Raw genomic sequence first — 23,686 nt, 5'->3', positions numbered from 1 at the left:
AGTGGAAAATGGTTCTTGAGAAGAGGTAAAAAAATCTTGAACACCCGGTTCTTATCTAGATAAGTTCTTAAGTAGAGGCGTTCTTAGGTAGAGGTACCACTGTACTGCCAAATTATGAGAGCACGGACAACCCTTTGCGATGAGCCACACAAGCATGGGCAGTCTCACCATGGCATGGAGCAGCGTTCAGGCAAGACTGACCATGTGCCAGCTTTCTGAATGGGCTGTGAATGCCAGAGGATCAATCCACATTTTCTGTCACACAGACATGGAGATGTCCTTTATTTTGTGTGTGTGTGTGTGTGAACATTTCAATCTTTTAAAAACACAAAAGCAGAACTGAAGGATAGAACAAAAAGAAGCTGAGGACTAAGGTTGCAAAAGGTGAGCAGGTGAACGGAAATAGCACAGTTCAAGGCAGGATGCTACTTCTGCAGAAGGAGATGTATGTCTTAGCTTGAATTCACATCAGATTCTTTTTCTCTGTGTTAAGTGAAGCCCAATGCCCAACAGCTATTCCATTCTTCAGGCAGGGCAAGAAAATCGTCCCCTTGAAGGGAGAAAATATTCATTTCTAACAAACCAGCAGTATCCTACACAGGAGGATCCTAATTTATTTTCCAATTTATTCTGGATTTGGTGTTTAATAGCTAATATTGATCAAAACAACTCTAAGAATCCTTGCCTACGGCACTGAATGTGTTCGTGTAACTTTAAAATTGAAAAGTTGTGGAGGGAAAGTTATTTTATGTTTTTTTAAAAAGGAAGCTTCATTTTATTTATCTCTTGAGATTAGTCTATCCCTCAAGAAAGGAAGAAAAGTCTGAAACCTCTAACAACACAGCTAAGAAGCAACATTGTTGAAATTTCTTCAATGTTTAATTTTTTTACCTTGTCATCTATTCTATCCAGCCCGATTAATTAGCAATGATTAAGCCCCAATGAAGACTCGGAAGCAAAGTCACTTTGTATACTGCTCAAAAAAATAAAAGGAACACTCAAAGAATACATCCTAGATCTGAATGAATGAAATATTCTCATGGAATATTCTCATTGTTATGTACAAAGTTGAATGTGCACAACAGCCTGTGAAATTGATTGTCAATCAAGTTGCTTCCTAAGTGGACAGTTTGATTTCACAGAGGTTTGATTTACTTGGAGTTATATTCTGTTGTTTAAGTGCTCCCTTTATTTTTATGAGCAGTGTATATTTGTCTATTTACAAAGAAACATGCTGGAAACAACAAGGACATCAGAGGAATATCAGTTTGACTGCCAAAAGTCCAGCGTTAGCTCATAACAAGTGTCCAAAAAAAAGCCATAAATTCAAGTCATTAATTCTCGGTGTGGACAGGTACTCGCAAATACCTTCTAAAGCTAGGATTGCAGGGTTGCAGAAGGATTTAAGAGAGAAACTCTTTGGCAGCTAGTTCTCTCTCTCCATATAGGAACGTTGAACTTCTGCACCGAGGTTTCCCATAATCCTCCCTTTTATACTATCTGTGATGACAAGCTATGCATAGAAGTATTCAATACCTAGATCTACGTTGCTGGAGATATTCATCTCCCTTGCATTCTTCTTACCCTAACATCTAACATTGGGTCCATAATATCCCCCTCCTCATCTGACCCTGACATTACCGCAGCTGGGGGGGTCTGCAGCCTCTGGAGAGTCCCCAGGTGCTAATTCTTCCTCACTCTCACTTTCCGATTCCTCTGATAAACACATTGCCCTATGATATCCAGATGGATCGGATTCATTCTCCACAAAGTCCGTGACCAAAGAAGCGGGATGTGAGCCAACCACAACATCATCTCCAGAAAGGCAGCCCAAACTGTGAAAGCCTTGTCAGCCTTTTGTGGATCAAAACAAGCACAAGCTGGAACTTCCATAGACTACAGCCGTGATGGCGACCATATGGCCACATATTCCACAGGTGGCACACAGAGCCCTCTCTGTGGCACGTGAGCCGTCGCCCAGCTTAGTTTCACCGCACATGCGTATATGCCTCCCCATGCCAGCTGATTTTGGGTACCTGCCATGCATGCAAGAGATGTGCGTGTGCACACAGGTGTGTGTGTGGGGGGGGTCATGCAAATGTGCGGGGGCTGGTAGAGCACACTTGTTTTCAGCACACAATGAGAAAAAGGTTAGCTATCACTGGGCTAAAGTAAGAGAATCTTGAGAGTTTTTGACATTGGGCCATTTTTTGCCCTCGCTAGGCTTCAGGAAAGCCTTCTGAAGCCTGGGAAGGGCGAAAAATGGCCCAACAGGCCTACTGGAAGTCTGGAGGCTTTGGTGAAGTCTGTGCACATGTGCCGGGGGGGCGGCTGGAGGGGCTGCGCACATGCACAGAGGGCATGGCATGATGGGTGTGCGTCCTTTTAGCACCCAAGCAAAAAAAGGTTCACCGTCACTGTCCTAGGGGATACCTGGGAGGAGAGGTTTGAGCCGCACAGCATGCCACTTTCTCATTTCAGCACGCCTATCACAATGTATACGGGACAGAGCAGGGCTCTCCAATCTTGGCAACTATAAGAGATGTGAATTCTGGGAGTTGAAGTTGCCATGTTTGGAGACAATGTTCCCTCTAATTCTTTTTCAGTGTGGGTGGAAAAGTATAATGTCTGAGTGGCACATTTTCATGCCTGGGCGTGGATTGATTAGAAACAAAATGGAATCACGTGACCTCAGGACACACAGCAATGGTCATAAATATGAAAGCAAAGTTTTGATCCTGCAATCATTGGGCTGCTGCGAAGGTCCTAAGTGTGAAAAGGGTGCATAAGTCACTTTTTTCAGGGCCATTGCAACTTTGAACAGCCATTGTAAGTCGAGGACAACCTGCCTTCCCCCTTAGATGTTTTCTGTGGAGCTTCAAAATGGACTCCTGATCTGCTGATATGCTTCTAAAAGAGTGCACTGGTCAGACAGATAATCATCAACTTCTGTTCTGACCACAATGGAGGCCAACGTTTCTATCTCTGGAGTAAGACGGTTATTAAGTGAGTTCTGCCTCACTTTACCACCTTTCTTGCCAGAGGCGTTAAGTGAATCCCTGCAGTTGCTTGTCAGAAGATCACAAAAGATGTTCACATAACCCTGGGACATTGCCACCATCATAACTACATTGTCAAGTGTCCAAAGTTTGATCCAATAACCCCTTTATTTTTCTAACAAAGTCCTTCCTTCCTAGAAGGAAGAATAGAAAGAATAAAATGGAAAACGGGCTTAAAGGGGGATACAAAAAAATAAAAAAGAAAAGGGTTTGGTTCAAAGTTCTGCTCAGATGAAAGAAATTGGAGTTTGAGAAGGGTGATTAAGCTTGGAGTATTGTTTTGTTTGCTCTTCTTTTAACTTTAATTATTTTTTCTATTTAGATATATGAATTTAAGAATGGCTGATCTGTTTTAATAACGTTAGAAGTACTGATATGTAAGATATGTAGTAGGTGATACTGATTTGGATTAATGCATAAATGAAATTGAATTTAGAATTGTTGGGGAGATTAATGATTTTTAATTGATTGAAAATAGAGAATATTTAGAATTTTTTTCTTTTTTCTTTTCTCAAATTGACTGAAATTTAAGATTAATAATTCAGTAAGAAACGTAGATAAGTATAAATTGGCTAAATGTTAGATGGGATGAAATAATTTTTAAATTTTGGATTAGGTAAATGTACTATTTAGAGGGGAGGAAGAAATCTGAAATTTGTATATGTTTTCTTTTTAATTTTCTTTTGTTAACATCTGATTGGCTATACAAGGTTTTCTTGGTTTATAGAAAAATTTATAAAGAAAGAAGGAAGCACTTTGGCATAATGGTTAATAAGTTAGAAATATAATTGGTGGTGTACTTTTTGAAGGATCATTAAGGAGGGAATTTAATTAAAAGAAAAGTATGTACCTGGATGACAACATTAGAAAAAAAAACCTTTTGCAACTTTTTTGATGATTGATATTAGTTCCTAACAAAATACCGCATTTTATTCACAGAAAATTAGATGGTACTCTGTATTGTTTGAATGTATATTGAGAGAAAAATTTAAAAAAATTTACACTCCCTCAAAAATTTCCTTCCTTCCTCCCGTGCCTCCATTCATTTCATTCTTCCTTCCTTGTTCCCTCCATTTCTTCTTCCATCCTTCCTTCTTTCCTTTTCCCTCCATTTCTCCTTCCTTCCTTCTCCACTTCTCTCTTCCCTCTCCCCTTTTTTTCCTTCTCTCCCCTTCTCTCCCATTTGTTTCTTTTTCCTCTCCCTTGTATTTTCCCTCCATCATTTTTTCATTTCTCTCTCTCTCACATTCCCTCCCCCTCTCACTCTTCCCCCCCGCTTCCCGTCTCTCCAGCCAATGCACAATTATGCAAGGGAAGGAATGCACGCACACATACATACACAACACACACAGAGAAAGACCCTGTTGGTTTTGGCGATTAGAAGGGAAATGCCCATTATGCCAGGGCCGCACCAAAGCCAAATGCCGTGGAGTACAACAAGCACCTCCATATATAAACACACACACACACCGTCCCCTGTCTAAACTGCTTTGTGTGGCAGTGGAGCGGCGTGAGGCGAGCGCAGTCTGAGATGAATAAGGAGAAGGCTGAGCTTCTGCTAAGGGAGGCGGGAAACCAAGCCAAGGTTGCCTCAGGCGTGCACTGCTCTTCCTCTCAGCTGCCTCTCAAGGTGGGATGGGCTGGACCCGCCACTGCTCTTGGCCACCCCGCTTCTCCTCACGACCGATGCCATGTTCCCCCCTCCCCTTCAAAGCAGGGATGCAGAACCAAGAAAGGAAGAAACAGGTCCTGAGCGGCCGCCATACACACCTGCATTTTCCTCCCCTCCCCTCAGCGCAGCTGTGCCCTCCTCCGCTCACCCATCCGCCACCCAGAGGCAGGTGTTTCTCGAGAGGTCCCTCCCGGCAGCGCCCCCATTTCGGATGCCCGTGACGACTAGCCACCTCCATCCAAACTGGGGGGGTGGTGCCGGCAGGGACCCCGCGAGAAACGTCCTCCACCGGGCCAATGATATGGGGCATGCAGCGGCATCTGAGGGGAAGCAGAAGGGCGTCTTTCGGCACTTGAGAAAGCCCGCGGGGCAGCCTTGATCAGCGCGAGGGGGCTGGCCTCCATCAGCCCCCCCAATCTTCTGCCTTCTTCAGAGGGCGCAGGGGAGGTGGATGGGCGCGCGCGATGGCAGCCCCAGACAGAGCTGGAGAAGCCAGGGCTTTCTCCCCCGCCGACAGCTTGGGAGGGGCAGATCAGCTGTCGGGTTGGGAGAAATGGCGCTGGCTCTGCGCAGGCTTGGAAAACTCTGCACCGTCTTTGGGATTTGCCTGCACCACAGCGTGCTGCGCAGGTTACAGGGAACATTGTTTGGAGACCCCTGGGACAGAGATAGAGAAATTGGAAAACCTGTGTGGCACAAGGGTCAGCTTTCATCATTACCACTCACCTGTTTAGCTGTGTGGCCCACGTTCATTGCGTCAGCAACTCTGTTGTATAGGAAGGACCAAGTATCCTCAAAATCTGGGGAGGAATCCTGAATCATCACCAGTTCTGTGGTGTTATAAATCCCGGCCACTATGACTCTGCGAGTGTACCAATTTATCTGCAAGACCAGGAATTAAGAGAGCCAGAAGGCCCAAAAACAAATTAAGGATTTTGGATATAGTATAGAGTTTGAGAAATGGGAGACAAATTATAAATTAACTATGTCAACGGCCCAGGGTTTGGGTTCTAACTTACTTTGGTACTGGTTTGCTTCCTCCCGTGCCATGCGAGCGTGCCGCATGGGTGTGCATGTGCTTTGCGTGTGCATGCGCAGTGCAGAAAAAAATTAAAAATAAAACTGAAAACAAGATGATGTCTGCACGGACAATGCCGGAAACCCAGCTTCTGCACATGCTCAGAAGAAAAAATAAATAAATAAATATAATTTTTTAAAAAAATAAAAATAAAAATTGGCAATGCTCACAGACCGGCACTGACCAAACTGGTTCTGTGATGTCATCAAGATGTCACCAGCGGGTCGCTACCGGTTCAGATAAACCAGTAGGAACCCACCTCTGCAGCAGCCTATAAAAAGAACTTGTTCTACAGGTGGCAACTCCCACCAGTGAGACTGGCCAGGACAGTGATGGCGAACCTTTTTTTCCTTGGGTGCCAAAAGAGCATGCATGCATGCTATCGCGCATGCGTGAGTGCCCACACCCATAATTCAATGCATGGGGAGGGTGAAAACAGCTTCCAACCCCCCTACCTCCCCTTGGAGACTCTCTAGAGGCTGGAAATGGCCTGTTTCCCAACTTCTGGTAGGCCCAGGAGGGTTAATGTTTTGCCCTCCTGAGGCTCCAAAGGTTTCCATGGAGCTGGGGGAGGGTAAAAATGCCCTCCCCCATCCCCCTGGACCGTCTCTGGTAGCTAAAAACGCCCTCTATGCCAGTGTTTCCCAACCAGTGTGCCTGATGAGACATGGTCAGGTGTGTCGCGAAGAAGGAAGCTCAGCTTCTGGTCTCGCAACTTTTTGCTGAGAGTGCGAAGAGCAAAAAGTTGTGAGACCAGAAGCTGAGCTTCCTTCTTTGCGCCTTCCAAGTTTTCCAGCAGCTGCACGCCCCGCTCAGCTGGAGCTTCCCTGGCGGCGGCAGCAGGTGAGCTTTGGGGCCTGGTGGGAGGGTGGCGGCAGCAACGGCACCGGGCAGTAGCCACTGGGCGGTGGCAGGGTGGTCAGCTGCGAGCCAGAACTCCAAGACAGAGGCACCGACGGCGGCGGCTGGACATGTTGCTGTACGCTGTACATGCTGGCATTGCGTGGCTGGCACTTGCCTGCTGGCTGGGCCGGGACGGAGGCTCCAGCCCCACACCTATGCCCAGCACAACGCCAGCATGTACGGCAACACATCCAGCCGCCGCCATTGGTGCCTCCATTCCGGAGCTCCGCCTCACAGCTGACCACCCTGCCGCCGCCCCACGGCTACTGCCCAATGCCGCTGCTGCGGCATGGTATATGAGAAAGAGAAAGAAAGAGAGAGATAGCAAGAGAGCGAAAGAGATAGCAAGAGAAGGAGAAAGAGAGAGGGAGAGAGAGGGGGAGAGAAAGAGAGATAGCAAGAAAGAGAGAGGGAGAGAGAGGGGGAGAGAGAAAGAGAAAGACAGCAAGAGAGAGAGAGATAAAGGGGGGAAGGAGGGTGAGGGAAAGACAGGGAAGAAAGGAGGGAGAAAGAGAGCAAAAAAGAGAGGAAGGGAGAAACAAAGAGGGATGGAGAGAGAGGGAAAGAAAGAGGAAGGAAGGGAGAAACAAAGAGGGATGGAGATGGAAAGAAAGAGGAAGGGAGAGAAAGAGGGAGAAAAATAGAGCAAAAGGGAGGAAGAGAGATTTTTTTGTACAAACATTTTTTAGCCCCCCCCCCCCCGCTCAATATTCCCCAGGATTTTGTAAATGTGAATAATGTGCCGCGGCTCAAAAAAGGTTGGGAAACACTGCTCTATGCAAATCAAAAATCAGCTGGCCGGCACACACGCTGGAGCTGAGCTAGGGCAATGGCTCACGTGCTAGCCGATATGGCTCTGCGTGCCACCTGTGGTACCCGTGCCATAGGTTCACCATCACTGGGCTAGGATGCTCCTGTATACATCATCGATCTGCTGTAAGTGCAATCAAACGCGAGGGACATATTATCAAATATGGTGCACATGTGCAATAGTGAGAAAATATTGGACTAAAATAAGAAAATGGCTTGAGGGGATAACAGAACAGATTTGAAACTACTAATATTTTTACTGGGTACAATTACAACAAAAATTTACAATATCTAATATTACATATTATAACCAGAGCCAGAATCATATAGACACAATACTGTAAAAACAATACTATACCAACATACGAAAATGTGATAAGAAAAGTTGTAGCTTGTGCGGAAATGGATAAATTGACAAAAGAGATAAAAAATGAAACAGAGTACTATTTAGCATGGGAAAAATGATATAAATAGTTAAAAGATAGAAGCAAATAATAAGATAGTTAACAAAGGGAAACTAGGAATTAACATGGTATAAACCTATAGGATATTTGTAAAATGGTACATGAATATATTAGCATGTATGACATGTATAGGACAGGAGAAAAATTGTGAATATATACTGATATGTAAATGTTGTAAAAAGGAAATTTTCATTAAAAATTAAAAAAATTAAAAAACAAATTAAGGTTTTTGCAAACTGTGTTGATATGAAACCCCTACCCATGTTTTAAATCACAATTGGAGTGTCATTTGTCTGTTCCATAAACACACACAGACACACACACACATTTAGATTTCTGGTTGAACACATCATGAAAAGTGAGTTCTACAAATCTGAAAAATATTTTTTTTAAAAAATCAAATAATATGGAAATGGAATGGAATGGAATAATATGGATATGGAAATTTTTATATTGCCTGGAGGTAATGTTTCTCCTGTTAAGTCACTGAGAGAAACAAATGTACAGAAGCAGTGTAATATTATCATGGAATAGAGCTTGCTGAATTTCCAAATAAAAACCATCTACTTCCTGGATGTGTCCCAGATGTTTTTGATTGGTCTGGAGAAAAGACCAGGCGGTGGTAGTTTTTACTTGAGCTGAAAAACAAGCCACCCTTAATCTTTGTATCTGGCAATTAACACATCACACTGCACGGTCTGGTCAGTTAACAAACCCACGCTAGAAAACCTTATGCAAAATAAAGCCTGAAAGAACGTACAGGAGGCAAGACTTTGCTGGGAAGAGACAGTGACTCTATAATCACTTACACATGAAATGCAACACAAATAACCCAAGACTCTCAATATAATACAAATAATGGTTGGAAATGAACCAAAGAGAGAAGCAACCTGGAATTAAGGAGAAACTTTCTAACAGTGAGGACAACTAACCAGTGGAACAGTTTCCCTCCAGCCACGATGGTAGAGGGTCTCTTACTTGAGCAGGGGGATGGACTAGAAGACCTCCAAAGTTCTGTTCTATTCTATTCTTGTCACAGCGCTAATTACAACCACACTAGTATACTGCTCTATAACATAAAAGTGTTCGCTGAAGAGGAATAGAAGCTTTGCCAGAAAAGCTACTGCAGAGTTATCCATGGCAAAGAGGCATATGGAGCCATATCCAGAATTTCCTTCAAGCTCAACAGAAACCTAACTATAACTAACAAAAATTTACCTATATAAAGACTCACAATAAATAGGCTGCTTTGCACTAGCTTTGATGATGCTAGAAGCATTTTTGGCCAGGATTAGGCAGATTGTGGTTGCATTACTTCCAAGCAGAGCTGTAATGGTATTATATTTATGCTATTCTTGTAGATTCTCTACCCTGGAGAGCGTTGAATTGCCTCTTTGGGAGAAAGGCTACAAGCTACATTCATTGAAGCAGAAGGGAAAGGAGCTAAAGCTCTTAAAGCTTGTTTTTACTGTTTTGACATTTAAATTCTTTTATGTGATTGTTTTATCATTATGTCAGCTACTCAGAGCCATTCAACAGCTGAGATGGGCATAGGGCAGCATATAAATTTAATAAATAAAGGAATTAAAAGCAGATACCCTGTCAGCAATTTCCTACTGCTTGGGAGGGAATGTTATTTTACAAGTCACCAAGATTCCTGAGGCAGAATTAAGAACAGGTTTTTTAAAAGGCTGGCTTTAAAGAAAGCTGCTGACTTTGACCTGGAAAAAGTGCAGAGAACAACAATGAAGATGATTAAGGGCCTGGAGTCTGAAATATATGAAAAACGGTTGCAGGATTTGAGTACAACTATTCTAGAGGAAAGAAGGGGGGGGCATGACAGCAGTGTTCAGTATTTGAGGGATTATCACAAAGAGGCGGCGGTTAACAAATTTACCAAAACACCAGAAGGCAAGACAAGAAACGCGGATGGAAACAAATCAAGGAGGGAAGCAACCTGGAAATAAGGAGAAACATCCTGACAGTGAGGACAATTGACCAGTGGAACAGCCTTCGGAGGTTGTGGCTGCTGGACTCTCACGTGTCTGAAATGATAGAGGGTTCCTGCTTGAGCAGGGGGCTGGACTAGAAGGCCTCCATGGTCCCTTCCAGCTCTATTCCGAATTGAATTGATAGAGACAGAAAACTTGGAAGCAAGTCTGTAGCTTCAAAGCAGACTTTCCCTTTCCCTTCCATGCTATCCAGTGTGGAACAAGGCATTCATTTTCCGTTCTATAAATGTTACATCTTGTGCTGCCCCAAAGCACTGCACTGATAAATTAGAAATAGGAAAAAATAAGTCCCCCCCCCCTAATTTCCATAACAGCAGAAGGAGAAAAAATATATATAAAGCAGATTCGCTTGTGGAAGCTGAATTTCTTAAAAGCTCCACTACAATTTGCATACTATTAGAAAAAATATTTAGTTTCCTGGTGTGATCTCTGTCTTTTATTTGGCTTTCTGCTTTATTCCTTTAATTTGTCCATGTGCCATTTATTTGTTACTGCAGTAGCTGCTGTTTTATTCTTACACAGATTTATTAAAACCATTTATTAAAAGGACCTGCTAAGCTCCTCTTCCTTCTCTTTATAATAGGTCAAGTAGTTCATTAATTGCTTTAATTAAGAAGTAATTTACTTTGTTTTTATTTCCAGCCCCCTCCCAAAAAATCCAATGGCTCTCATCATTAAGAATGGAGTTTTTTAGGTAACTGCTTAAAAAAAGTTTCCAAGCAGAATCTTCCTTTTTCTTTCTAAGATAAAGACTTCACCGCACCCCTTATTTGCTGACTTCTACCAAAAAGAGTCCAAGATAGAACACTTGAATGCAGCATGGATTTATTTGTTGGAAGAATTAAACCAATTTAAAAGTGTTATCTGTTTCTATCTGATGATTTACACTTTGACACCATTCATGGTTTTTATAAAGTTGCATAACATAACACTTTAGATGTCTTCAAGAAAATAACAGTGATTCATAAATATTAGAAAGACAGGCAAATATAGAAACATAACCATAACTCTATTACTACAGTACTGCTTGTTCTGTAGTACAGAATAGAAATGGCCAATTTTAATTTATAAAACAAAATGCATCTTCTAATTTAGAACCAGGGTAGCCTTGATATAGGCTGTCCTCAACTTACAACCACAATTAGCACTTAGCAATAGCACTTAGACTATGGAAAAGCGAAGACATTACAAAAGAAGAAATGATTATTTAAAAAAATTTGGAATGTGCTGAAATGGATATGCTAACCAAAATACTAGATGGGAACGAAGAAACTGATCGTTATAGAATTTGGGATAAATTTTACAATTGGTTTAAACAAAGAAACAATCAAATAAGTGAAATAGAATGCAAGGTTGGAAAGATTAATAATTAATATGTCCATCTCTTTTTTTCAAAATTGGAAACTAGAGTTTCTCGCTTTTTTGAAGTCTTTTTTTTCCTATTCTCTTTCAAGTTCTTCTCTAAAATGTTTCCCTTCTTCTTTATTTTCTCTTACATAAAAATGTACAGTGAACATAGACTAAAATTTTCAATTTGATGTAAAAACATATACAACTCCATATGGGCTTCTGACAAAAATCGGGATGTAAATCATCCAGGATATGTGTATTTTTCTTTTATGTTTGTGTGTTTCTATATGTCTGTTTCATTTTAAATATTTTTTTAAAAAAAGACATATACCGCTTCACAGAGTTTTACAGCCTTCTTTAAGTGATTTACAGAGTCAGCCTTTTGCCTCCAATAATCTGGGTCCTCATTTTACCCACCTCGGAAGGATGGAAGGCTGAGTCAACCTTGAGCCTGGTAAGATTTGAACTGATGAACTACAGCAGAAGCAGCTTGCAATACTGCACTCTAACCACTGCGCCACCAAGGTTCATCAATTGAGCCAAAAAATTATGTTTTTAGGCAGGGCAGTTGTTAAGTGAATTTTGCCCCATTTTACGATCTTTCTTGCCACAGTCAATAAGTGAATCATCGCAGTTGTTAAGTTAGCAACAGACGGTTCAGTGAATCTGGCTCCCAATGGACTTGGCTGGTCAGAAGGAACCAGCAATTGTCATAAGTTTGAAAAACAGTCATGTCACTTTTTCCATGTCACTACAAGAACTGTCATAAATTAAAGACTATCTATATTAGTGATCCCCAAGCCTTTCTTATGGATTAACGTATGCTTGCTTGCTTTCATCATTTGCTCATGAAACCTAACTCATTTTTCTTTAGAAACTAAGCATGAGTGTTGTATACAATATCTCACTTACTTATGTGTTTGCTAGGATGATTAGAAACACTGACTACTCTGTGAAAGGAAAATCTTTATGAAATGTTTTATCAATGGCATTTACTCCCAGCCAGATTGGCCAAAATGTTTCCAAATCGAACACCCGAATGCTGGAAGTGTAGTTATAAACAGGGAACTTTCTATCATATATGGTGGACCTGCCCCAAAACCAGGAAGTATTAGCTTAAAATAAGGGATTGGCTGGAAGAAATTACTGAACCCAGAAAATGTATGTCTTACGCTCACCTCTTTTGAACCTTGAACTGCACATCCCCCCGAAAGATAGCCCCAAATATATTTGCCCTGCAAAGCAGCGTATTTCAAACCTCTCCATGCCCTTTCCGAATCCTAAATGGCAACCCCCTCCTCAGACTTACATCGGTGGACCGATCTCCCGCATAGTGCCAGATGTCATCCACCATGGTGGTAAGCAGGTTGAAGCTGGATGGAATATTGTGTGGCATCAGCAACACACTCATAGCCTGAGGAAAACCAGAGAAATGGGTTAAGCAAAGCGGACCATCCCTAACCTCCAACGCTCCACCTGTTTTAATCTTCTAAGTATTATGTGAGACTTTGGGGAAAAGGGAAATGAAGAGGAAGAAATGAACAAAGATACCAAACGGATATCCAAATAAGATAAATGAGGCCAGGGAGATGGATGTTCCTCTTGAATTCTACAGCAGGGGCAATTTTAAGCTTTGTGGACTCCAATTCCCAGAATTCCCCAGCCAGCATTCTAGGAGTTGAAGTCCACAAGTGTGAAAGTTGCCACGTTTGGAGATTCCTTTTCCGAGAGCTGGAATGCTGCCCAGAGTGTCTTTTGCTCTCAACCCAACGAGCTTAAGCAGGAAGAGTCAGGGGCGTTTTTGCCTTTCTTCCTAGATTTGAATTGGGTCTCTCTAGTCTAGTGAAAAGAAGGACTAGGAGTGACACGATAGCAATGTTCCCATATCTGAGGGGCTGCCCCAAAGGGGAAGGGGATCGATGTATTTTCCAAAGCACCAGAAATCTAATTTCCTGTCAGTGAGAAAAATTAACCAGTGGAACAGCTTGCCTTGAGAAGTTATGGGTGCTCCATCACTGGAGGTTTTTAACAAGAGACTGGAGAGCCACTGGCCTGAAAATGGTGTAAGGTCTCCTGCTTGAGTCTGTCTGTCTGTCTGCCCTCTATCATTTACATCCTATCTAACTCTATCCAGCCATCTACATGCACAAACCATATGCGTGTTGCATGTATTAATAAAGAAACACAACCTTTTTTTTAACTTGAGGAATGTCACTGCATTCCTTAGGGCCCAATAGTCTTTTAAAATTTGTTTCAGAAAGCCAGAAAGACCTAATCACAAAAAAAGAGCCAGCAAGGATCAAAACTGGGGCATTGCTGCCTGTCTTCCCTCTCCAGACAAAAGCAGGGAACCTTCAGGGAACCATCACAGCAAGACAAGAAAATCAGTTTGGACTTGGGGTTGGGAGTTCATTCAAGCAAGAGGGGAGAAACAAAATTTGTCATTTCTCTCTCTGCTGTGTCCCCCAAGTAGATTGCTAAACAGAGAAGCATTCAACCATCAACGTGCTCTCTTCTAAATGCACTGAGACAATCTAGGAACATTGCAAGAAACACCAAGAAAAGCAGTTTAGTATTATACCTGAGGCCATTTTTCAATATATGGAATGAGCATCCTCAGCCTTGCTTCTAAAGCATCCCTGATAAACTGCTCTGTCTTCTTCTTCCTTTCAAAAGAGAAGAATTATTTAGTGCCAGTCGCTCTTGTCTCTCTCGCTCGCTCAGGATGCCAAGGCAAGTGACCAGAGGTGGGTGGCTGCTGGTTCGGACTGGATCTATAGAACTAATAGCAGAAATTTGGCACCACTGGCAATCCACGCTCCCGAACCTGATCTCTAGTCACCATGGATTGCCAAAAAAACAACAACCACTGCACATACACAGAGGGTAATTTCTAGGAAGGGTCACATACACGTAAAATGTGCACAAACCGGTGGGGAAGGTAAATGGGACCCATCTCTGCATGTTACCTGCCAAAGCCCCACTCTGGAGTGACCTTCCTGGGCTCAATGCAGCTACCATCCCGCGCATGGCTGTTTGGAAAGCTAGCATGACCCCCCCCTTCCCTTCCTCTGCCCGGGACTCACTCCAGTTGGCCAAGTTGTACCAGCTTGTGCTGTTCCTCAAGGAGTTCAGAGAGTTTGGAGTTACTCCGGGACACAAAGTGGAGGATCAGTTCGCTGCCGTCATTGTGAAACAGCCCTGCTGCCGCAACGGAGAGACCTACGGACTGAAGGGAGGAGGAGAAAGAGACAGAGTTGGACCATTCCCACCGGGAAATAAATTCCTGCAGCTTCAAATAGGCAGGGATTACACATGAAGCAGCACAAGTTGGGCCTAGCGTACTTTATATTTTAGCACGTGGCATTTCATACATAGAAATATAGACTTCCATTTCATTTAGATTAGTAGGATCCAAAAAGGCCAATGTTAAAAAGATCTATGTTCAAACATCAGCATCTAGGCCTGTGATGGTGAACCTGTGGCACATGCCACGGATGGCACGCAAAGCCCCGTCTGCATACGTGCAAGCCGTCCGCTCAGCTCCACCACGCATGTGCACACGCCTCCCGGCGGCCAGCTGATTTCCAGGTATCTGCCACGCATGCACAAAAGGCAGGGTACACACGGAGGATGCGTACGCATTTTGGCCAACAGGAATGTGAGGGTGTAGAGGACTCACATGTCCATGCACGGGAGGTGGGCGGAGCGCCTTTTGGTCCTGGGGCCCGTTTTTGGTCCCAGGAGGCTACAGGGAGACCCGTTACGCCCAAAACAAGGCAGCGGGTTGATCACAGGTGCATGCGAGGACCACAGGGGGGGTTATATTTGTATGTGTGGGGGAGTATGGGGGTTCACGCGTGCATGCTCGGGGGAGTGTGGGGTGTCTGAGTGCACACGAGGGGGCACATGAGATGGTGGTGTCACGCACACATCGTATTACGACACACAGCAAGAAAAAGGTTAGCCATCACTGGTCTAGGCCATCTAATCACTAATGTGCAGCATCATTGACACTTTAAAAAATGATTCGGAAACTGGACCAGTAAATGCCCTCAGCTTACAGTTGGTCACAATGTGATTTAGTTTGATGAGGAACCCCAGAGTCACACCGAGAGGAAGAAACTTACTCCCGGTGGGCTAATGTAGGAGGTGCAAATCCTATTCAGGATTGTCCATGGCTGATGTGATATTCTGCTACAGGTAAGCTGCTACAGGTATACTGCTACAGGTTAGAGTGCAGTACTGCAAGCTACTTCTGCTGATCACTGGCTGCCAGCAGTCTGACAGATCGAATCTCAGTAGGCTCCAGGTTGACTCAGCCTTCCATCTTCCAAGGTCAGTAAAATGAGGATCCAGATTGTTGGGGGCAATAGGCTGACCCTCTGTAAACCGCTAGAGAGGGCTGTAAAGCACCGTGACGAATAGAATAGAATAGAATTTTTATTGGCCAAGTGTGATTGGACACACAAGGAATTTGTCTTAGTGCATATGCTCTCAGCGTCCTTTAAAAAAAAGATACATTTGTCAAGAATCATGTGGTACAATACTTAATAATTGCCATAGGGGTCAAATAAGCAATGAAGAAACAATCAATATTAATAAAAATCTTAGGATACAAGCAACAAGTTACATACAATCCTAAGTGGGAGGAAAAGGGTGATAGGAATGAGGAGAAAAACTAGTAGAAATAGAAGTGCAGATTTAGTAATAAGTCTGACAGTGTTGAGGGAATTATTTGTTTAGTAGAGTGATGGCATTCGGGAAAAAACTGTTCTTGTGTCTTGTTGTCTTGGTGTGCAGGGCTTTGTAGCAACGTTTTGAGGGTAGGAGTTGGAACAATTTGTATCCAGGATGCGAGGGGTTAGTAAGCGGTATATAAGTCTAAATGCTAATGCTAATCCTCAACTTAGCATTGAGCCCAGAATTAATGGTGCTGAGGAATTTATTGTGTTTTGCCCCATTTTATGACTTTTCTTGCTACATTTGTTAAGTGAATCACTGCAGGTGGTAAGTTAGCCAAATGTTGTTAGGTGACTTCACTGGTCAGAAAGTGGCAAAAGGGGATCACGTGAGCTTGGGACAAATCAATGGTCAAAATCATGAACCTGTTGCCAAGCATCTGAATTCTGATCACATGACCAGAGAGATGCTGCAAAAGTTGCAACTGTGAAAGCTGGTCCTGAGTCACATTTTTCAGTGTATTTATTTTGAATTGTGACTAAACATACTGCTGTAAGTCGAGGACTACCTGTACTTGTAATGATCAGGTTTCTTTCTTTGTTAGTTTATTATTTGAACTTCTAGGCCACCCAACCCCAGAGGACTCTGGGTGGCTCACAGCCAAATGCAGAAAAAAAGATAAAACAGGAAACAAGCATCTAAAAGTATTTATGGGGCCACCTTCTGCCTTAAACACCCCAGCGACAGGTTAGGTTGCAGAGTTGGCCTCCTCCATGTTCCATTGGCTAAACAATGTCGATGGCGGGCCCACGGGGGAGAGACTGCTCTATTATAGCCCCGACCCTCTGGAACCAACTCCCACCGGGGGTTCCCACCACCCACACTCTCCTTGCCTTTTGGAAGGCGTTGAAGACACACCTGTGAGCAAAAGTCTCGCTCTGGTCATTGCATGAAAGAACGATGATTGTTTTTATGGTGGGTTTTTAAAATCTAATTGTAATGTTTTACATTGTATTTATTGTTATTTTATTTATTTATTTATTTATTAGTTGGACTTGTATGCCGCCCCTCTCCGAAGACTCGGGGCGGCTCACAACAAGTAAAAACAGTCACAACAATCCAATTAATTAAAATATTTAACGCTTTAAGAAAAACCCCATGTAATAGCAAACACACACACAAGCATACCATGTATAAATTAACATGCCCAGGGGAAGATGTTTAGTTTCCCCATGCCTGACGGCAAAGGTGCGTCTTAAGGAGTTTTCGGAAGGCAGGAAGAGTAGGGGCAGTTCTAATCTCCGGGGGGAGTTGGTTCCAGAGAGCCGGCGCCGCCACAGAGAAGGCTCTTCCCCTGGGACCCGCCAACCGGCATTGTTTAGTTGGCGGGACCCGGAGAAGGCCCACTCTGTGGGACCTAATCGGTCGCTGGGATTCGTGCGGCAGGAGGCGGTCTCGGAGATATTCTGGTCCGATGCCATGAAGGGCTTTAAAGGTCATAACCAACACTTTGAATTGTGACCGGAAATTGATCGGCAGCCAATGCAGACTGCGGAGTGATGGTGAAACATGGGCGTACCTAGGTAAGCCCATGACTGCTCTCGCAGCTGCATTCTGCACGATCTGAAGTTTCCGAACACTTTTCAAAGGTAGCCCCATGTAGAGAGCATTACAGTAGTCGAACCTCGAGGTGATGAGGGCATGAGTGACTGTGAGCAATGAGTCCCGGTCCAGATAGGGCCGCAACTGGTGCACCAGGCGAACCTGGGCAAACGCCCCCCTCGCCACAGCTGAAAGATGGTTTTCTAATGTGAGCTGTGGATCGAGGAGGACGCCCAAGTTGCGGACCCTCTCTGAGGGGGTCAATAATTCCCCCCCCCAGGGTAATGGACGGACAGATGGAATTGTCCTTGGGAGGCAAAACCCACAGCCACTCCGTCTTATCCGGGTTGAGTTTATTGTCTCTATTTTATCCTTGTAAGATGCCCTGAATACGCGAGGAGAGGGGGAAGCCTATAAATCTAATAAAATAAAAAAAACAGCTGTCAAACAATTTATTTATTTATTTGTTTGTTGTTTGACTTCTATCCTGCCCAATCCCGAAGGACTCAGGACGGCTTACAACAATATAAAAAGATACAAATACAATAAAAAAAGAAGTCAAATTGAATATCTAAAACTACAAACTCCTATTAAAAAACCCCACAACAACAATCCAAGCAACACACCTGCATGCCATTCACTACAATTCGGCCATGACGGATATCAATTTCATGACCCCCAGGCTTGCCACCAAAGCCAGGTCTTTGCAGCCTTAAAAACAATTAAGAACAACCATGCATACTCCAGGGCTGCCGGTAGAGTCAGGTCTTTAAGGCTTTTCAGAAGACCAGTAGTGTGGGGTCAACCCGGCTCTTGGGAGGAAGCTGGTTCCAAAGAGCTGGAGCAGCCACAGAGAAGGACCTTCCCCGTGGGCCTGCCAGCCGACAGTGTTTAGCCGACAGGACCCACAGAAGACTGACCCTTATCGGCCGCTGGGAGCAATGCGGCAAATAGTCTGGTCCTAAGCCATGTAGGGCTTTAAAGGTGATAACCAACCTCTTGAATTGTGCCCAGAGACCAATCGGGAGCCAGGGCAGAGAATTGGGGTGGTGTGGGTGTACCTAGGTGCACCCACAACGGCTCGCGCAGCTGTATTCTGGACCACTTGCAGTCTCTGAACACTCTTCAGGGGTAGCCCCATGTAGAGCGCGTTACAATAGTCTAGCTGTCAGGTGATAAGGGCATGAGTGACCGTGAGAAGAGCCTCCTGATCCAAGTATAAGTTGCTGAGGTTCTCTCAAAAGAATCGAGATAATGTATGTGGAGCCTCCTTTTTTTTTTTCTTGTCCCACCAAGCCACTTCAACCCGGGTCCTCGGTAATTTTCATGTCATAAAAATAGAAAATTCTGTTTTGTATTGCAAATCTACAAGGAGATACAAAGAGTTGACTTACAGCAGTTCATTTAACGGCCCAATGAAAAATGTGACTTAAGGCCATCTTTCGGAGTTACGACCTTCCCAGGATCCCCATGGCTACTACCTTATCAACTGCAGCAATTCACTTAACAACTGGGGCAAGAAAGGATGAAAAATGGGGCAAAACTCAACTGTCTCACTTAGTAACATATATTTTGGCTCAATTGTGGCTGTAAGCCAAGGACTACCTGTAGAACCTATTTTGCAAAAAACAGCAAGCAAAATGTCCTAAAATGGACAATACTGAGTGGTGAGTCTCAGAAATTTATCTCAGATAGGGTCCGTAACTTGTGTGTCCTCCTAGATCCATAGCTGAACCTTGACTGTGGCCAGAGAGACCTTTACCTGGGCTCAACTGGTATACCAGGGGAGGCCCTATCTGGACCAGGAAGCTCTGCACACGGTCACTCAGGCCCTCATTATCTCCCATCTAGATTATTGCAACGCGCTCTGCATGGGACTACCCTTGAAGAGTGTTCGGAGACTACAGATAGTCCAGAATGCAGCCGCGCGAGCTGTCATGGGTATTCTTCGATACACCCATAACACCAACACTTCGTGCACTGCACTGGCTACCAATTCGTCTCCGGTCACAATTCAAGGTGTTGGTTGTTACGTATAAAGCCCTCCGAGTCTTCGGCGAAAGGCGGCATACAGATCTAATAAATAACAACAACAACATAGCTTAGGACCTGTCTATCTACGAGACCGTCTCCTGCCCTATACCTCCCAGAGACCAACCAAATCACAAGGAGTTGGCCTCCTCCAGGTCCCGTTGACTAAACAATGCAAGTTGATGGGCCCGCGAGGAACAGCCTTCTCTGTGGCTGCCCTGACATTATGGAACCAACTACACCCCCACCCACCCCCCGATGTCCACACTGCTCCAACCCTACAATCCTTCCGAAAGGCTGTGAAGACCTGGCTTTGCAGCCAGACCTGGAGGCCGTGAATATAACATCTTATCTCATCCGACTGCAACTGTGCTGTATGTATGTGGATTCATTATGGTTTATTATAGGTTTTAATGTTATTATTACTAATTATTTGACTTGTTTATGGTATGTACTATTTATTGTTGTAAGCCGCCCTGAGTACCATTGGGCCTGGGCGGCACAGAAGTCAAATAAATTAAATTTCCTGCACATCAATCCTATTGAGTCAGAGTTCAAACTGTTAATTCTGAATAGAATTCAAAGAGAACAGCAACAGTAATAATGGGAATTTGGAACTCAAGTAAGCTAAGCCACCAATTTAGCTCTTGGGCCTCTTAACGTGCTGCTTCTCTTGATACAGACCTTGGCTCCTTCTGCAATTGCATCCATCGTCCAGCCATAAGTGGGCACAAAGTTCAGAGCTGCTGTCAGGATCCGATTCTGTACCTGCTCCTCACTCTCATAGCCCTCCGATTCTTCACCCCCCTGATCTGTGTAACTAGGGGTAAAAGCATAGGAAGGCATGTCTTACAAGCACTTTTAAACACTACAAGTCCAAAGCTTTTATTATTTTTCCCAATTAAAACTGATGCCGTCATGAAACAGTACAGGTCTTGGTTTCATATATGGTTTTATCATGGTATTTAGACACAATATTTTTGGCTATAACATTATTGGCATCTTTGATTTTTAAAAAAATTAAGACATACATCAACTAAACTGCATTATGACTTTTGTAAATCTAGCCAGCGTTTATCTATCAATGTTTACAAGAGCATGAACACCACACCCAATCATTCTAGACATGCCTGGTTCACAAAATTGCTCAGTTGTCAATTTGAACCCAGCTTTGCAACATCCTGAGTAAACTGGAAGAATGCCAGCTACTGAATTACTCACTAAAATGTGTTCATTACACTTTCCCAAAGCAAAGAATTGCTACTTTGGGGAAAAAAGAAAACTCAAGGCCATTTGGGAGAGAAATAATGCAAATTACCTGTGGTGGGAGCCTGGTTGCTTTTCATCCACGGGTGAAGATGCTGAATACTGCTGGCTGGGAGGTGGGAAGGGGGGCTGTTTGTGTTCTTCTGAAGCTCTTTGCAGTGCCACTGCAGGATGGAAGGCTCGCTGCGATTGATACAGCTGGATTCGAAAGACTGAAACAGAAATTAGTCAAGTAACACACAAACCTAATGAATAATCTTGTATGCTGTGAAGGCCCCCTTAAACATTTCAGAATTCAGAAGCCAACAGACATATCCACAAAATCCCGCTGCTTAAGACATATGTACTATTCCTTTTAGAAAATATGTCACTGGTATGCCAGACATGTATTGTTTAAAAATCCAAGTCGTCTTTCATAATATGTCAAAGAAAGTTATCTAATAAATACTTCCAGTAATGACTTACAAATGAGGCTGGCGCTATCTAAAAAGCCCTAGTCCCATTAAAATATTCTCTCCCCTTGACTGCTGATTATGTGCCATCAAGTCAGCATCACCTCCTCCAAGCAATCTCCAAGATGACTTGTCTCCAACCTGAGCCTTCCCAACAGCGCACATACCGTTACTACAATTGAGTCCATCCACCTTGTTGTTTCTCTTCTCCCTGGTCCCTCATCCCACCTTTCACCATGTTATATACCAGTGATGGAAAAACCTTTCGGCACCGAGTGCCCAAACCAGAACATGCATGTGAGTACAAAACACCAGGAACCTGAAGAAAAACAGGCCCGTGTGTACATTCGTTTTTTGGGCATCTTCTGGGCTAAAAATGACCTGAAAATGGCCTGAAAAACAACCTGGGTTTTGGCAGTTTTCAGGCCGTTTTCTGGCGCTCCGACACTTGCGAAGACCAGCTCGCCGTGCATGCCGGAAACTAGAAGAGTAGCTGGCGATGGCATGAGTGCCCCCAGAGAGGGCTCTGCGTGTATGTCTGGCATGCATGTCATAGGTTCGCCATCATGGTTATATACTGTTTCAAGGAGGTGGGCCTTTGCACAATGTATCCAAAAAATTTGAGCCTGGTCATTCATGCCTCAAGGGAGAATTCTAGGTCAACACTTGTTCAATTATCCATTTATTTGATTTCTTGGCTGCTCATGGAATTCTCAGGAATCATCCAAGCTCAGCAGTATCAATACTCTTCCTTTCCTCCTCCTTTTAAGTCCAACTTACTTTATAATGTTACCAGGCATGCATTTCTAAGTATTTTTAAGTATTAGATTTGTACTGTACATTGTTCTTTATTATTGTTGTGAGCCGCCCCGAGTCTGCGGAGAGGGGCGGCATACAAATCTAATAAATAATAATAATAATAATAATAATAATAATAATAATAATAATAATAATTTCTGATCTCAAGCATCCTGGCACCTGGATGTCTTTTCCAAGACGTACAGTGGTACCTCTACTTACGAACTTGATTCGTTCCGTGACCAGGTTCTTAAGCAGAAAACGTTTTAAGTAGAAGCAATTTTCCCCCTAGGAATCAATGCAAAAGCAAATAATGCGCATAAACCCATTGGGAAAGAAATACAAGCTCGGAATTTGGTTGGGAGGAAGAGGAAGAAGAGGAGGAGAACAGTCGCTGCCAAAGGAAGAAGGTGAAATGAGGGGAATGAAAAAAATCCAAAACTTTAAGGCTAAAAAAAAGAAAGAGGGACTCTGAGGCGGCGATGAGCACGTGCCTCCAATACACCCAGCGCGAGGCTGCCTCCCATACACTGCGCCAGAGAGAGAAACCCAGGCGGGCGAGAGGGGGGAACCTCCCGCTCCTTTGACCAAAAGCCGACTGCTGCTGCTGCTACCTGCTTCCTCTTCCTTCCCATGCTGAAGGGCTCCCCTCTTCTCTCACTCGCTCGCTTGCTTTGTAGCTGGAGCCTTTCCTTCACTGTGGTTACTCCTCAGTTTGGCTGAAGCCAAGTTGATTTGGCCGGGGCAAAGCATCCCCTTTTGCCTTTCTGTGCCCAGATGCTCTGGGAGGCAACCTCGCACCGGGTGTGTGGGAGACAGCACAAGGGAGTCACCACAGCAAAGTGGTTTATTCCCTCTCCAAGAATCCAGAGAAAGGAAAACGCTCTGTTCGCTCTGGACTGCCAAAGCCTTCTTAAGCGCCATCAAAAGGCTCCTCTGGCAGCCCAGAAAAGCCCAAGATGGTCGGGATTAAAGGGGGAATGGCAGGAAACTGGCCGGGCCTTCGTGCCGCTCTCAAATTTCCTGGAAAATTTTTCCAGGCTCAGGTTCTTAAGTAGAAATTGGTTCTTAAGAAGAGGCAAAAAAATCTTGAACACCCAGTTCTTAAGTAGAGGTACCATTGTACTTGGCTGCTCTACCAAATGCTGGTGGTTGTTGTTTCCTTTCATTCAATCAATCATATCTGGTTCTTAACTGTCTAAACAAGTCCCTACAGGCTCCTTGGCAAGTTTTCAGAAGCAGTTGGCCAGAAATTGGGAACCTGTGAATTCTAGTCTTGCCTTAAACACAAAGCCAGCTGGGGACCTTTGACCAGTCACTCCCTCTCAACTCTAGGAAGCAAACAATGGCAAGACACTTCTGTAAACCTTGCCAAGAAAGGGGCAGTCAAAAATGAACCGGGAAGCAAAAGAGCCAGAGACCTTTTGAAGCTAAGGGGATAATGAGGATTGTCTTCAGGGGTGGGTTGTTGTTGTTTTTTTTCCCCAGTCTGTGATGTTATTTATG

At 43.9% G+C, this 23,686-nt stretch overlaps 1 protein-coding gene across 1 annotated transcript in view; it reads right to left on the bottom strand.

The window, feature by feature from the left end:
• The window catches only part of COQ9 (coenzyme Q9), a 29,242-nt gene that overhangs the window by 4,570 nt on the left and 986 nt on the right, over positions 1 to 23,686 (bottom strand). The window contains exons 2-7 of the mRNA XM_070760748.1: positions 20,983 to 21,142; positions 20,349 to 20,484; positions 14,435 to 14,577; positions 13,930 to 14,014; positions 12,658 to 12,762; positions 5,458 to 5,613 (exon numbers count right to left, since the gene is read on the bottom strand). Coding sequence (XP_070616849.1) covers positions 5,458 to 5,613; positions 12,658 to 12,762; positions 13,930 to 14,014; positions 14,435 to 14,577; positions 20,349 to 20,484; positions 20,983 to 21,142 — 785 coding nt within the window. The remainder of the gene's footprint in view (positions 1 to 5,457; positions 5,614 to 12,657; positions 12,763 to 13,929; positions 14,015 to 14,434; positions 14,578 to 20,348; positions 20,485 to 20,982; positions 21,143 to 23,686) is intronic.

Source organism: Erythrolamprus reginae, chromosome 9 (assembly GCF_031021105.1).
Source record: "Erythrolamprus reginae isolate rEryReg1 chromosome 9, rEryReg1.hap1, whole genome shotgun sequence".
NCBI lineage: Eukaryota > Metazoa > Chordata > Lepidosauria > Squamata > Dipsadidae > Erythrolamprus > Erythrolamprus reginae.
Note: the sequence above shows the minus strand (reverse complement) of the source record. Positions and strands in the feature narration are given on the sequence as shown.